General features: G+C 36.0%; 1 protein-coding gene across 4 annotated transcripts in view; it reads left to right on the plus strand.

Moving 5' to 3' along the window:
• LOC145660638 (EH domain-binding protein 1-like) overlaps window positions 1–12,789 on the plus strand; it is a 150,127-nt gene that overhangs the window by 60,968 nt on the left and 76,370 nt on the right. For all 4 annotated transcript variants that reach the window (XM_081725927.1, XM_081725923.1, XM_081725926.1 and 1 more), the window contains exon 12: window positions 3,421–3,512. In XM_081725927.1, the coding sequence (XP_081582053.1) occupies window positions 3,421–3,512 (92 nt within the window). The remainder of the gene's footprint in view (window positions 1–3,420; window positions 3,513–12,789) is intronic.

Genomic DNA, 12,789 nt, shown 5'->3' on the forward strand with positions numbered 1-12,789 from the left:
TACTTACATCATGAACTCAGTAATTACTATTTCATTTGTGCGACGTTAAACTAATGATTTAATGTAAAGTATAAATGGTAAGCAAGGAGTTTTCGTCTGCCAATAACTTTAACGCTCCTTCGGGAACTGAAACTACGAATTTTCAGTGATTTACTTCTTTTACTTGTGTAAAGAATGTTCTGGAACAAGGTTTTATTTTTGGCATTAATAAGCTCTTCTTTGCGTGCTTTCTAGCATGGAAATTTTGTTTACTTTTGCGATAGTATTCGTTACTGGAAGTTAGAATTTTGTAAATATCTAGCTGAGCGAAACTAATAGTTAATACAAAGCAATAAGGACATTATTACAAGAAATTCCCAATGAATGAATATCAACCTAAAATGAGTGATACGCTTAATTATCGCGTATTACGAGCGCGATCGTGTTTCGTTGTTTACGTGTTTTAGGTCGTCATGTTCATTTCTTATCTTAGAAGCTTAACAATACTTAAATGCCTAGCCTAAACACAAAAACTGACTGTGTCTCAAAAGGGAGAAAAAGTTGCAAATGCCGGTTGATTTGATTCATGGGATCGAGGTAGCGTATGTGGTAAAAGGAAAATATTTTATAAATCTGTAACGTATATTGGGAGCCACCACTTAAAATGTAATGAAATGATTAATTTATATTTTACGTTACATTTCAGCCCACAATCCGTGTGTTTTAAAAAATGTCAAAATGATCCAATCACATTAAATCAGGCACGACAACTTATATCACTATTACCTTTATTCTCCAAACTCCATTAATTATACTTTTCTTTTTTCGGTTGTCATAGCAACGTTTTAAACAAATAACTATCTGCTGCTATGATAACTATAAATGCAGATTACACCTATAAAACCAACATATACTTTAACTCTTGAGATTAAATCTTAATTCTTTCTCTTTAGAATCAACAACATATATATTCTTTTTGTCTTCTTCTTCTACATGACAGATTGTGTACTTTTATGCACCGTTGCCCAAAATCAAGATATGAAAATAGAAGAAATTACAAAATAGATATACAATATCGTTGAAAATCGATATAACAATCTTTTATTTACGACTGAAAGGCGTTCGAGAAGCGGTGGGACATGGTAAAAGGTTTCTCCTGGTTGCAGTTCATTGATTGTGTGCAGTGATTGTTGGTGCAGTGATTGTTCAAGTTGCAGAGGCAGGATCGAAAGTGAAGAGATGTTGTAGGTGTGGTGTTCGGTGTTCGTTGTATGCAGTGTTCCTATGCAGATAACAATACAAGCATGTCAGTTTCCAAATATTCAAAGACCACGTTCAGTTCTTCGTAGTTCTTAGATAATTTTTTTATCGCGGATTCGGGAAGCACCAGGTGACAGATTTTCCGCTCGCTGCAACTTTTGTCTGAGCGTCTTTTCGCTAAGTGACGTCGGACGGCAAGCGGCAAGAAGTCACATGAGAGGTAAAAAGTATTTGAAGATGGCCGCAGCCATCTCAATATTAGGAACAGTGAGTGCCTTTGTGGAAGTACAAACCAGTACCTTCTCACCTGTAAAGAACTTAAGGGCTTCTGATGATGATGCTTGCTGAAGTGTGGAATTCTACGATGCAAGTGGGCTCGAGTTCGGGTACTAAAGAAAGTAGCCTACAGGAATTCTTAGTATTAAATAAAAATAAATAAATAAAAGCATAACAAATCCTGAATTACTATGATGTATTTAAAGTGCAAAGACATATCGATACTTACTGCTACAAAAATGTCAGAGAATTCAAACTCACTTTGCCAGAAAGTGAGATTACCAGGAAAATGCAACTTCAGCGGGACAAAATACCACACACGTTTGTTTATAGGATATTATCACCGTTCAGTTGTTGAAAGAGACATACAGAAGACTTCAATTGAGGCAATGAACTGGAGAAGCATTCAATTTTTAAGAGCTGTACATAGCTTATTTAAGAATGTTCCAGCACGGTGTGCCGAGTAAACGCATAGAGGCTCAGAAAATTTTTCCGTGAAGTATTGACTTGAAAATACCAGTGTTGCTCAGCGAGCCATTGACATTTATCCCTATCTTCTGTTTCATATTGAAGGTGTTAGGGAAGATAAGAAAGTTTGCAGTTCTTCGAAGTGTCAGTTACTGTCAGATACGTTGGAAGAAGAAAAATACTTATTCCTAAATTTAGGTTTTTAAGAGCACTTGCTTTGGAAAGAGAACCTTTCCTTACTGAAAAAAATCCATTGGCGTTAAATCAGGACTCGCGGTGACCAGGTAATATTACCTGTTCTTCGTGTTCATATTTCACTGTCTCATCTGAGCAGGTTGTATTGTATAGTCATGTGATCGTTTCTGAAAGGGAAATGTGTGAACTGAAACTTAATGATTTTGGCTTCACGATAATGCTCAAATCGTCATTAAGTGATTTATTTAGCCAGTACCATACAAAATATTTTTTTTGGGGGGGGGGGATGATTAATTAACACCAAACATGAATAAATATCTTCTTTAATTGATCATTTTAGTAGTGCATCATCTCAAAGGCCTCAAACTTGAATTGAAATATATATATATATAGTAAGTGCCTACAGTACCATCATTCAGTTATGTCCATAGAAAGCAACAAAGAGATAGAGTTACCATTATTGTAAGATAGTTATTGCGTAGATAACGGGACATTCCGCCATCTCTTAACCCGTTGTTGTAAAAATATTCAATGTTCTTTCAGTTACTGATTCAATATAACTCAGTTATTAGACTAAAGTTGCGTCAAGAACAGGGAACTTTTTCGAAACTTTTTTTTTTCCCTAAATCTTTAGGATATGCTCGAGGTGCAAAACAATTAAAGTAGTACTTTTATAGCTGGGTAAGTGATTGCAGGGAAATTCGTATGTTTCGGCATCCTGTAAGTGTTCTTGAGAATGTATTTGGAACTCTTTACAATTGAATATAAAGGTTAAGGGCGTAAGAGCTGCATAATTCGTAGTGTTTTAAACATCATTCATGGATGGTTAGTCTACAAAACATAGAAATAATTTCTGTTACTGGCGAAGAAAGCGATAGAGGAGTCGCATGAAACACATGGAAACTTGAAAAGACTCGGACTTGGATAAAATGTGACTATAAAATTAGTGAAGTGATATTTCTTATAAAAAGTGCGTACAGTATTAAACTTATATTCTCATATATATATTGAAATTATTTTATATATTAATACGTAGACACGTAAGTAATAAAATCATATTTTAAGATTGTAGGCTCAATACTGCATTGTCATTCACTATTGTGGTACATTTGTAAGTGCACTGAACAAAAGTCTACTCGAGAATGGGCTGACAATCGTATTGCATTTTGTTGGAAACATAGATTGTGTTTTGCCTATTCTGCATACATTCTTTTGTGTTATTATTGAGTTCTATTTTTACAGGCAAAGTCTCCTCTGTCCACTACACAACGTCCAATATTAATGACGCGTCGTCAATTGACTGACCCTTTCGGCTCAGATGATGAAGAAGAAGGGTATGTGTTTATTAGATTTTGATGTTGCATGCATGTTCTTCCCAGCTTTTATCTTGCTTTATGAATTACATAATAATTTAAATTTGTGTACAGTCGGGAGGACAATATCTTGTGGGCTACATAAGGAAATTTTTGTATAACCCCCAAGTAATTTTTTTACTATGATTGTGCTATATCCATCAATAGATGTATAAAAGAATAAGTGGTACAAAAATTGGGGAACTTAACTTCATTACATACACTAAAATCAGCATGCGTTCTATCTTCATGTTCAGACTAACAGTTTGTAATATCGTAAACGTTAAATTTGAAATGCAAACATAACATAGACATATACTGTATTCAGCATGTTCATTCTGAATTGTATAGAAAATAAACTATTGTTGATTGCCAATGTAAGCCACTTGAAGAGTTGTGTAGATAAACTTGGAAGGGTATTTGCCTTGCCTGTCTCTCTGTTACGGATTCATTAAAAACATCAGTATCGTCGAATTTTCGCTATCTATACAGTTCCCATTGTCAAGACACGAGTAAGAAAAATGAAGTTTAGTGAGGATATGATGAATGTAAATTAACTACACTGATCAAATGCATTGTACACTGGAAGAAATTGATGTTTTCTCTCAGAAAATATGTTGGGCAACATTACATTCGCTCAAGGATAATAATATTCAGAAGATACAGCAAAATAGTGGCATATTTGCTGTCCAGCTAGGATATACAACGAACTGTATCCCTTCCTTTCTTTTCCTGGCTGTATTTACGAAAATATTGTTTGGATTCCATGTTTTGCGTTTGATTTGTTATATTGTACAGTGAAACCTGTCTTCAGCGGAATCGAGCGGGACTCGCAAAAATTTCCGTTAAAGACAGGTTTCCGCTTAATGGAGATAGACCTTTCCGTTAAAAAAATATATATGCTTATAACGGACATAATGAGAAAATATATTGATGTACGCAACTTGTTCAATTACAGTACTTTTTCCTTCTACGGATGAATACCCCAAAAAACTTAAACACAAAATATGCTGTGCACACTTTCCTTTATTTTTCCCAATAATCAAGCAGGATTTTTTGCATACATTGCTACTACTTGGCTGCGGTATACTTCAGGACACAGAAAAGTTTTCTCTGGAATTTTGAAAGTCCTCTGAACTCTTTCCTCCTTGTTTTCACGACACGTGCTGGAGATATATATAACTTCTGCTTTACCTCAATTCCTTTTTTCCAGAACTTTGTTTTGTCAGTTTTCTTCTCATTTTTGTTGGCTGTCGCTAGTTGCTACACAAGCGGAACAGAAGTACGCCTACAAAGAAGACTGACAGCTGACATGCTACGTAGGACTAGCGAAAAATTGTGCGAGCTGAATATGAGTAGTGATTGACGAAGGTCAACACTGTCCATAAAGATTTAACAAAAGAACGAAGTATTTATCGCAGACAGAATATGTTTACCCTCTCACAGGATGTTTAAAAATTTTCTAAACGATGTAGTCTAAAACTCAGAATTTTCCGTTAAAGGTTTATTTTGCTTTCCGTTGTCCGCATAACACAGTTTCCGCTTAATAAAGGGACTTTTACATGTCTTTTACTCCAAAATCCATGGGACCATGAAATATTTCCCTTTAAGACAGTTTTCCGTTTAATAAAGGGTCCGTTGAAGGCAGGTTTTACTGTATTATGAAAAGACTCGCTTTCATCAAATTGTTATAAAGGATGTTAACATAAGAAAACATATCTAGTTCCGAATTATCTGCTTTTTTCGTGAATTATTGAAGAGGTTTATTCTTTGGTGTTTCGTTCCTATAATTCTGGATGCAATCCGCGGTGGTAATTTGATTTCGTTTCCTCTGAATTTTCTCTCTTTCTTATTCACGCAAGGCAAATAATGAGATTAACCAAAGTTTGTTAATTATCCATTAGCTCTGGTACAAATCCATTAAAAGTGGCGTTGTGATCAATGTGGTGACACACACACATCCATCACTAAACTAAACTAAATCCATCTGGTAGGCCTAGACATCCAGTAACAAGCGCGTTAGAGTCAATGTGGTGACCATACATCATTCAACCAACTCCATCTAGTATGTCTAGAAACACCAGTAACAGCCATGTTGGGATCATAAAACCATTCTGATAGATTTAGAAATCCAATTACAATCACGTTAGGGTTAGTGTAAAGTGAAAAATGAGATTTTTTTTAGTTTTGCGTCTCAAGGTTATGCCGAGTAAGGTAAAGGAAACTGTGATGATGAGAATGAGTGAAATGGTGGAATGAAGAAAGGGGGTGGAAACGGAAGACCCCCGAGAAGATACACACACGTGTTTGTCCACCACAAAGCCCACTTGGCGCGAACTGGAATTGAACCAGAGACCCCACGTACCAATTGTAAACGTTCTACCAGGGAGCCACCACGGCCTCTTGAGTCAATGTGCTAAACACATATAACTGAACTTGAAGCTGTTTGGTAGACTATAGTTCTGAGCTGTAATATCAGAGATTATTATTATTATTAAATGAAATTCAGCGTATTGGCTTTAGGAATTGAATACCGAAAAGGCCCTGAACTCCAAATCAACGAACCTACTAATGACCTCCCCACAAAAAGTCGGAATCTTGAAACGTGCGCAAAGAAAGCAATTGGCTTCACTTGACCATAGAGAGACATGTATTTTTGTGTCGATTTCATTAGGAATAATGGCCACTGATATTATGAAGGTGTGAAATCTTTAAAATAATTACGTAATTAAAATAGGTAAAAAAAAAAAAGAACCTGTACATGCTATGTATTACAGGCGCCTGTAATACTTTGGAATTGGAGCACTGTTTTCCACATGTAGATGTATGTACAGAGGTGCAAAACATGTGCTTCACAGGTGTTTAACAGGTGTAAAGCAGAGAAAAAAGAAACCGATCTTGTAATGGGAACATTCTGTACGTCACATGATAATCGATGTACATGAACTGTATAGCGCATGTTATATCGCATGAACATGAACTGTTACTGACGTCTGTACATGCAATGTGCACGCATCGTTAACAGTGGAAGTGCAGAATATCAGAACATACAATTAACAGGTATTTAATTTCTTGAAAAATATCACACATTAAAAAAAAAAAAAAAAAAAAAAAAAAAAAAAAAAAAAAAAAAAAAAAACAACGCAGGCGCAAATCCCGGAGGGATGAGGGGGACATGTCCTCCCTAAAGTTAGAACTGAGGAAAACTTTCCCCCAATAATCCCATTTCAAAAGTATTATATGGTGAGAAGCAATGCTTAATTCAGAAACTTTGTCCGGGGGGGAATAATTAGATGTTGGAGGTATGTCGGAGAAAGTTGTATCAGTATTAATAACTTGTGATTTTCTTATGTATCTTTGGGGGGAAGTTTTTATCTCCGGAGAAAAAATACCACCAAATTACCCCCGGAAGCAAATTACTCCCGTCCTATGTTGAAGGTAGCTTTATTACGCCGATGACTGTAGCTATCACCGATACATGCAATGTGCATGCCACATGTACCGTCCATGTACAGTACTCATACATTTATCTTACAGCATGCAGTACATGTTTTGCTACGTTTCATTTCTGAAACATATAGCACACATGCTACACATGTAAACTGTATGTGTTTCAGCTACAGACATGTACTATTGCCGTCACTGATATATTCACTGTACATGCAACATGTACCATGCGTGTACAGTACTCGGATATATGATTCCTGACACCAAGATAAGACAAAAAGTACAGACCAATCTAGATGCACAAATGCTTCCTTTCGGAGTTAAAGGCTGCCGAAAACATGGAAGAATAAACTTCAAAGGTCCATAGCTCCAAAACTATGAGATCTACCACTGTCGGGTCAAGACTTCACTTAATAACTAGTATGTGCCCTATCTAAATATCCATGTTTCAGAATCCTGACGTACTCACGAAACGATTTTTGTAGGGGTAGTTGGTGAGTACTTTAAATCATATCCCTGTAGCCAAACTTCCTCTATAAAAATTGTTGCGTGAGTATCTCAGGATTCTGAAACAAGGATTTTTGAATAGCGCACATATTAGTTCCTAAGTGAAGTTATGACCGGACCACGATAGATCGCATAGTTTTGGAACTGTGGACCTTTAAATTTCATTTTTTCATGTTTTCGACAGCCTATAACTCCGAAAGGAAGCATTTGTGTACCCAGGATGGTCTATACTTTTTGTCTTATTTTGATGTCAGAAATCACCTCCCAAACGTCGCCGGTGTTCTTTTGAAACACCCTGTATTTATCTTACGACATATGTTTTCTTTCTTGCAACATAAACTGTACATTAAACAGATTACGTACATGTTCAATGCTCTCTGACATGCACTGTACCATACTTGTTTTAGCAACCTGTACACTACATGTACGTTCTTCACATTTAACAGTGAAAAACGTAGCATATACGTGCGCTGTACATATACTGTAATCAGTAATCTGTACAGCAACTGTACGTCCAGTTTAATACAGGTACACACACAAGCATCTCGAGGTGGTGATTTGCTTGCTTGTTTTCAGTAAATAGGTACATTACATGCAACATTTAAAAAACAAACTTCACAAAAATCACAAACATGCATTATATAGGTGTTTCAGAGCCTGTACAGTAGGGTGGAGCGAAAATATGAAAGAGAAAATTTTAATTTGGCAGACCCATAAAAAGTTTACTACTTGTCAAGGAAACACCTCTGTAAAATTTGATAAAATTTCGTGAATAATTTTAGGGTGCTACCAGTCACTGAACTTCTGTCATTTAACCCTTTTAAATTATATCATTCCAAATGGAACGATGGCGTAGTATGTTCATTGCTGGCTTAAAAATGAACCAACAAAGCTTTTTACTTAGGTTTATTTTTGTTTTGGAGTCATTGTAGAACACGTTTCGTACAGTTTTTCGTCTTTCTGCGTCGAGACATGGGGTGATGACGTCATAAGTTAAAAACAAATTGTTGTGCCTATTTTCGTTATTTTCTTGCAGGCTTACTATTGCACTTAGAAGGTCGAAATGTTGCACTCACATTCTCTCTACCCATTAGTATTTCTTCGATTTTTCCAGATCTATGCGTTAACGCAGAGGGGTCCAGAGGGACAAAAATGTGAAAAAAGGATTTTTTATTTTAAAAAAATAAATAAAGTGCTTGCAAAGGAGCACACATTTCTTAATGACCAGAGATTTTCCAGGAAGATGGTCATTGGTTCCGTAGATAAAACTGAGGCAATGAAGTTAGGAAGAGCAGAAGAAAGGAAAACAAAAGAGTCTTCAAGGATTGAAAAGTATAAAACATCTACTGATGTTCCAACAGTCAGCACTGATTATGTTGCCGATACTGGTGAACTGTTGTCATCTGAGGTTGAGGATGACAAAGAGACATTTAAAATTGACATTTCAACATCAAAAGAAAAAGCTTCAAAAAATCAAATGAGATTACAACTTCCAACACTAGCAAGAGTTTCAGATCAGTATGGGGTATCTGATAGATGTGTTGCCGCAATTGCATCTGCAACTTTACAAGATTTTGAAATAGTTTCCAGGGAAGACACATCTCAAGTAATTGACAGAAGTACGGAGAGCACGACAAAAAACAGAAGCTACACTTCGAGAAAAGAGAGAGGAACAAGGCACGCTGATAGGACTCTTCCTTCCTATCCCCTTCGCCACTTATTTCAGTACCTTGATGGAGTCACACTGGGACCTCGTGAATTCTCTGGACCGATTGGAACTATGCTGAAAGATTGTGAACATTTGCCTGTTAAAAGTTTCCAGAAAATCACTTGTAATTTACCAGAAATTTCTGCGGATGATCTAAGCACAGATCAAAAATACTTATACGAAATGTGCCATGCCATTTTCCCAGGAAATTGCTCTGCTGATCTCGCCAATCGAAACCCTGGCAAGTTGTCACATTCAAGGTGGCTAACAATGGCTAACAGGGTACTGAGAGTGTATGTGGGAACTGAGAATCCATCATTTAATCTGATTGTTGTGACTGAATACATTGTCAAAGTGTATGCTCCCCTTTGGTTCAAAATTAAAAACAAGTGGTCCCGTACGGACGGAGCTCAACATGCGTTTGAAACCATAATGCTATCAAGGTTCTTACTTTCACATTTCAGAAGTGTTGTGGATCCCGTGATACAACGAAACGCATATTTCGGCCACCCTGAAAACCTCTTGTTAGGGATGTTAAAGGATCAAAGAAAGCACATTAGAGAACTTAGAAGTTCAAGCACTGCTGTCAAAGTACGGCAGTTCACAATTCTAAAGTTGAACTTTGATGTGCAAGACTACACTGAAATTATTGACTGCCACAAGTTGAAGTCACAGAGCCCCCAATTTTGAGAAATTTTACAAATGAAGAATTGCAGTCGCTTATCATCAGTCGGGAAATGCCAGTATTCAATTTCCCCAAATTTCCATGCCCCACACAGGCCGTAGAAAGATGCGTAAAGTTAGTGAATGAAGCATCTTAGGCTGTAATTGGTTCAGAAGCAAAGGATGACTTCATACGTACGAAGATAAAGTCAAGACCCATTATGCCAGTCTTTAAAACCAAGAAGGACTACAGTGCTGCATAAAGTGTTAACGGGTCAGTGAGTGTTAGGTTAAAGTCAAACTTGTAATGCAGTGTCTAAGGATTTATCACACCGTTGGGGGGGGGGGGTTCTTGTCTTATGTTTCAGAAAGTTTTAATATCATTACTTGCGTTTAACTATGTCTTAACTGTATCAATTAACACGCTAGAAGTAATCAAACAGAAGGAAACCACCATTTTATATGAGCCTGCTGTATGCCCGATTATATTCGTATAATATGACAGTAAGAAAACAGCTGGTAGCAACCTAAAGATATGTTCAGAATTTCAAAAAAATTGGAATTTATGTTGTACAACATTAAAGGAAAACTTTAGTACCTATGCCATTAAAATTTTCTATTGAACTATTTTTTTCACTACTTTTCACTCCACCCTACTGTACAGTGCATGTACGTACATGAGAAACATTTCCATATGGGTATCCACTGACACAGGGTGAATAGGTTATTTACCATATTATTTTAAAGGTTTCACACAATGTATATTAAATCTTCCCAATGGAAAAAAGTGTTTATAACAGTTTCCTTGTAAATAAAAAATAATAAATAAAATAAAATAAAAATAAAAAAAACCTTAATTTTCTCCCTTAGCCAAACTGTGCGTAGAATCTCACTTCTGCGAGAGTAGCTGTTTGTGTAATGCTCTCAGAAGAAAAGAAATTATTTAAACATGATGAAAGGTAAACTACTATCTACCACTGGTAGATTGCGTAACGTTTGTGTACACTTCAGTTCTCGTAATTCTGTTTGTGTATCTTATGAGCTTGTGTGCTTAGAAAGAAAAGAAAAAAAAAGAAGAAGACAGGGCAACTGACAAGAAGTGGTTTTGCCAATAGTAACTTATTCTGAGCGTATATTCTTAAATCCTAGGGAGAATACAAATTCAGCCAGTGTATTAGCATCACAAAAATAATCCTTCAGCCAATCTTACATTCAAATGTAACACGCAATAATACTTCAACATCAGGGTTTAGAAACATTTAAATGACACGAAATTTATAAAGTGGAAGTCATAAGAAAAATGTATATCGTTTATAGACAGAGACAGGCAGGCATACAAGTTCTTTCTCATTTGAATGAAAAGTTCAGAATTAAACTCCGAAGTGGAGATTCTGGACGGAAGTTGTAATATAATTGACACCTTCACCATCATCACTGACCACTAAATTAGTTCCTGGATTTGTGTTTAGCGTTCCTTTCAGCAACAAGTCTATATGAGAGGTTGACCTAGAGCTTAACGTGGAACCACGCGAGCTCCCGTCGGAAATCGAACTCGGATATCCCACTCCGAGTACGTTATCCATATAGCTGCGAAGAAGCTTGCGACCAATAAAGAAGCAGTACAGAGGTTTAAATTTTTTATACTATGAAACCTCAAGATATTTTCCTTTACAAGTGATATGTTAGCGTACATTTAGTATCTGTGTAATTAATTCCCATCCATCCTATTGCACTAAACCTCCACTTCTCCAACTTGGTCTTGACAGGATTGACAGCATAGTCACCGAAAATTCAACGATTAACGATATTTTGAATGAATTCATAATATGATAGATAGAGTAAGTTGGGTATTCTCATAATCTCATCAATCTCAACGGAGACTGCAAAGGAAGTAATTAAAATTATTGAGTAAAATTCAAAAATCAGAAACAGTAAAAGGTTAGTAAATAAAAATACATGTAAAATATGCTTTGCTCATGATTTCAAATTATAAACTTGTAGTGGAAAATCTTGTGGAGATATTTTATAGTTGCTATTTGATTTTTGGAAGAGATTGGTAACTAAATGACAGAAAGTGGATTGGGACTAGTGATCACCTTTATTTGGATTTTAATATACAGTATATCATACATGTCTGTTCTCGATCTCAAATAATTTTGTATACATTTAAACTGTTAAGTTTTTTCTGCGTACAAAGAATGTATGGGACCTACCGTAGTCGGGTCAAGACTTTACTTAGGAACAAATATGTGCTCTATCCAAAAATGCATGTTTCAGAATCCTAAGGCACTCACGCAACAATTTTTGTACAGGCAGTTTGGTTACGTTCATATAATCTGAAGTACTCACTAACTACCTCTATAAAAAATTGTTGCAGAAGTATTCTAGGATTCAGAAGAATGTGTTTTTGGATAAAGCACATATTAGTTCCTTAGTAAAGTCTTGACCCAACTTCGGTCCCATAGATTTGGAGCTATGGACCTTTAAAGTTCATTTTTTCACGTTTTCGGCAGCCTATAACTCCGAAAGGAAGCATTTGTACACCCAGGTTGGTCTATACTTTTTGTCTTATCTTGGTGTCAAGAATCACCTCCCAAACGTTGTCGGTGTTGTTTTGAAGCACCCTGTATATGCAGACAGGAAACAAGAAAATAAAGATCATTCTGAACAAGCTTGAAGCTAAGAAGACTAAAGAACGAAAGACGCTCAGTATTGATGAGGAAATAAAACGTTTGGAGATGTGAAATTAATTACATAATACTATTGATTTTTTTTTCTAAAAATATGTTGTTAATATAGAACAACCAGTTTTATGTAGATACATCCACCCTTTTTCGGTGAGTGTCTCACTGTGAGTTTTCTTTTCATATGTGACGAAATTTTCGTCATGTGATTAAAGTTACAGATTAAAATTTCACAGTAGATACTTAATGT

The sequence above is a fragment of the Thermobia domestica genome, chromosome 9, assembly GCF_964235325.1.
Source record: "Thermobia domestica chromosome 9, izTheDome1.hap1.1, whole genome shotgun sequence".
NCBI lineage: Eukaryota > Metazoa > Arthropoda > Insecta > Zygentoma > Lepismatidae > Thermobia > Thermobia domestica.